A 4,280-nucleotide genomic window follows, 5' to 3' on the forward strand; every position below is an offset into this window, starting at 1 on the left:
AGTCAACCTACGGGCAGAATTCAGTGCAAAAATGAAATCAATATGTTTATTTATGGATGAATGAGCATGCCTCAAAGTGGGAAAAGGGGCATTTTCAATGTCACAGACTCATTTTGAGTGGTGATAAAGTGAATAAAGGGGCATATTCGGTTTCAAATGTGACTTAATTGCTGTTTTTTTTTTCATCAATCAGTTTTATCACCACACACTTCGAACTTATCACATTTTCATGGTTGAGCATGCACATTCAAAAACTTGGAATGAATACACTTTATACTGCATAAATGTATTCTTTTTCTCAGAATCAGTTGAATTTATGGACAAATCAGTGGTGGATCCAGACTTTTAAAATGGGGAGTGGCCGAGTAATTGGGAAGAGGCACCAACATTTCCCAATTTTAACATGTTTTCAACAAGTTGTAGGGGAAACTACCATAAACCCCTATCATGATACGTCACAAAATATTGTGCTCACTCAACCATAAACATAAGGTGGCCAAATGATGGATAGTAAAACAGCTTTAACACCATAAAAATTCACCTAAAAACAACTTAGGCCCAACTTTGTCTTTACTCAATCAGAACAACTCTTGTGACTTTCAAAAAATTGTCATTTTTAATTCAATCTTTGATTACTCATGCACGACTTCACTGACCTCATTTTTTTCTCAGGAGTTACTTAATGAGTGTAGAAAACCACCTACGAAATATCATATTTCAAAATTATTCCGTTTAAAAGTTACAGCAATTTGATTTAGGGGGGACTTACTTTTTTGTTGTGTATATTTGGTTATTTCGGACCCAAAAACCCAATGTAATTTACTGCACGAATCAATGATAAGAAAAGCCGCGGGTATTCCTACGATCTGGTCATTTTTAAACAAAGCTATGATAGCTTTCCAATCCCTTTCCCGCTCCACAAATATTTTTAAGCCCCAAAATATTACCGTAAGATGATCATGATTAAAAAGATAGGAGTTTGTCTTACTTTTGGATTATAAACATGATAAAACCTCAATATCATCATTGACCTACTAGTATAGCATGCCTAGTCTCTTCATCATGTCTTGTTCATTTCCTCTAACCATATTAACGTCTTTTTTTCTTTCAGGTTTGCCTTGATGCAAAATCCCGTCGCGTTGCCTCCATTTATCATTGTTCTAAACCTGATGATTCGATATTCCATGTTAAGACTCAAGAAGTCCAAGGACTATAACACGTAATCATGAGCAAATCTGATAAACGGAGTGCTGGGCGGTTGATGCTTCGCCTTACTTTGCTCTCTCTGGTCATCGTAGTTACATGTAACTCATCTCAGCAGTCAACAATCCAATCACCAGAGGTCTCTCAAGAAGCCTCGACTGTGGGCTGGAGGTTCAGCTCGGACAACAACGAAAATACTGACGAGATTTCCTCCCAATCGTTACACTCCATTGATTCGACAACTGCGAGTACGTCAAGTTACGATAGCTCTGATTCATTGCAAACTTTGATCATCCAAGAATTCACTGACGAGTTTACCACCGATGACACGACAACTTCCCAACCTGCTACAGACTTGGTCGCCAGTGTGGATACAACTATCTGGGTGTGGCAATTTTCATGGACATGGGTAACCATCCTTCAGTTAATCATTTCCTTGATCGGTATTCTTGGAAACCTACTGGTTGTCGTTGTAATGGCTGGTAGAAAATCCACAGCTAACTCGACAGACATTTTCATTGCAGCACTCGCTATATCTGACTTGCTGACATCAATCTTCAACATACCCATTCCAAGGGCACGGCAGGTACCTGACAGCCTTCCTGGTGTGTTGTATTGCAGGCTCATCTTTACTCGTAGCTTGTCATGGATATGTGTTATCTCCTCGAGCTACATCTTGATTGGTGCTTCTTTCGAGCGCCTGGCAGCGGTTGCCTACCCTTTGCGCATCAAGGAAATATTCACAAACCGCAGGGTTTGCACTTTCATCATAGTAGCATGGGTGTTCTCGTGTCTTTCGTGCTCCTATTACCTAATATCCATGATCGCGGAACCTGATCTCTTATCCCGAATCTACTGTTTGCCCTCCAATTCCGATTCTTCTTCACTACAGTTGGTCAACATGTTCAATTTCACCATCCGGTTGCTCATTCCGGTCGTTCTGATGTTGGGTTCCCAGATAGCTATGGCATTCCTACTTCATCTACGGTCGAGAAAAATGCAACGTGTCATAGCTCAAGGTTCCAACCAGTCCTATCATATAATCGCTAGGAATCGTGTCATCAAGATCCTGTTGGTCGTCATCATTATCTACATCCTTTGTTGGGCTCCAAGCCAGATTGCATTTGTAGTCATCTCTTTTAAAGGAGCAGTTAGGGCCAGAGGCTACGTTGTTGGAACCGTCCGACAGATTCTCAATCTATTCACGTTCATTAATTCGTCCATCAACCCCTTGATATACGCAGCCCAATATCCCAAGTTTCGTTCTGCCGTGAAGGATGTGTTTGCAGGTACGGTGCAGAAGCACATAACGTTGTTCGGCATCGATAATTCATAACGCCCTCGGCATACTTAAAGCTTTAAGATTAGTGTTGACAAAGCTGGCGAAAAAGCTTAATTGGAGTTGGAATTCGATTTTTCATTAATTTCGGTTTCACATTTACAAACTATTATAAACAAAATGAAATAAAGTTAAATATATCGCAAAAACAGATACAGCAATAATGATAACAGTAGCAGAGATAATAGATCGGAACTTACAAGATATGACCTCAGTTGATTTGAATATATAAAAGTGAAACGGAGAGGTTGGCCAAAAATGGCCAATCTTGCATGTCTTGTATAAGAGGCAATTAGCCCCCTTAACCTAGGTTCGCAATGAAAAAAAATCATTGTCGGAATGATAATTTCCAAAAATATCATCATTTGAAGAAATATAAGTGATGTAAGAAACAAATACGATAAGAGTAAAGAGAGGTATACAGTTACTGTAGAGGACAGTGGGTGGAGGTGCAGTGTAAATAAGTTTGACAAAACAGTTTATACTTTGAAATAAATTATACCTTTTTGAGCAAATGACGATAGAACTATTGACAAATCTTTCTGCTTGAGTGAGTAACAATCCTTTTAAAAGTGATTTGCGCAAACATTATGAAAAAGTTAGAAGGATAAAAGTAAACGTTAATAATGAAGAACGCATCAACTATAGCTAAGAAGGTTGATCTGATGACAGATTTTTCTTTCTAAATATGTTTCCTTTGGCCAAAGAATAATCCCTTGAACCAACTACCTCCCCCCCCCCCTAGAAAAAAAAACATAGACAATTTTCTGCAGTACATGTTTCAGTGATTCCCGTAGAATAAAATGTTAGATTTTTTCTTTTTTTATTTCTTGTCATGCCTGCGGAATCTGTCAGTATGAATTGTAAATCCCCTTTAAAATGACAAAACTTTTAATGCTGAAGCTGTCGGAAATGAGCTTGTATTTACATTAATTTGTGTATAATGTTATGTCCTCAACAAAACAGTCGGCACAAACGATCCTAAAAATTAAGTTTACCTAGGGTTGAAATGCTTCTTTTGCTAGAAAACTTGCTTAAGTTGACGCCCAGAAGATGAGGTCTTCAATTTTTCATTTGAATAACAAGGGCACATTAGAACATACATCGCACACAGACTTTTATGCTTTTCTTTTGTCTCCCTTTTTCTTCATCTTTCCTTTCCCTTTTTCAACTTTTTTTCTTACGTTTACTCATTCTGCTATCAAATCATTCATAATTGTCTAGGAAGTATAAATAGATGATTGTCTTCACCATCGATGAACCGGGAAAGAGCACAGTGAAAAATTAGAAACATACAACTTACTAAAAATTTTGACACTTTTGGCTTCCCATAATTTTAGCACAGAGTTAGACCGTGGTCTAAGTTAAACCTGACTTCAGAATACGACCCATCATGACTGCACATTTAACTTCACAACTTGACATGAAACATGATGGCATATGGTTACGTTCTGGTGTCATTTATGCAGCTTGATAGCGTTGGTGCAAATGCACTGTGGGGTATTGTTTGGGGTACACTATTGTTCGCACAACCATGACAACGGGAGGGGGGGGGGGAGGGTCTGTGTTTATATTAGTTACTTTTCATTAATATTTTTTCATTGACATGACTGTCGATGGGAATAATAGAAAAAAATGGGGACGGAATTAGAGAAAGGGGAGAAGAGAGAACAATAAAATACTGTATTACATAGTAATGTCTAAGGTTCGTGTCCAATGATATATGTTGACTTGATAC

General features: G+C 38.2%; 1 protein-coding gene across 1 annotated transcript; it reads left to right on the forward strand.

Moving 5' to 3' along the window:
- The first annotated feature begins 1,119 nt into the window (after nucleotides 1-1,119).
- LOC121412742 (cholecystokinin receptor-like) lies at nucleotides 1,120-3,112 on the forward strand. Its single transcript, XM_041605509.1, has one exon. The coding sequence runs from the start codon at nucleotides 1,226-1,228 to the stop codon at nucleotides 2,537-2,539; it is 1,314 nt and encodes a 437-aa protein (XP_041461443.1). The 5' UTR covers nucleotides 1,120-1,225; the 3' UTR covers nucleotides 2,540-3,112.
- The last annotated feature ends 1,168 nt before the right edge of the window (nucleotides 3,113-4,280 follow it).

Source organism: Lytechinus variegatus, chromosome 4 (genome assembly GCF_018143015.1).
Source record: "Lytechinus variegatus isolate NC3 chromosome 4, Lvar_3.0, whole genome shotgun sequence".
Lineage (NCBI taxonomy): Eukaryota > Metazoa > Echinodermata > Echinoidea > Temnopleuroida > Toxopneustidae > Lytechinus > Lytechinus variegatus.

Bases quoted from the DNA above. Each gene is read 5' to 3' on its own strand.
- LOC121412742 (XM_041605509.1), top strand. From the start codon at position 1,226: ATGAGCAAATCTGATAAACGGAGTGCTGGGCGGTTGATGCTTCGCCTT.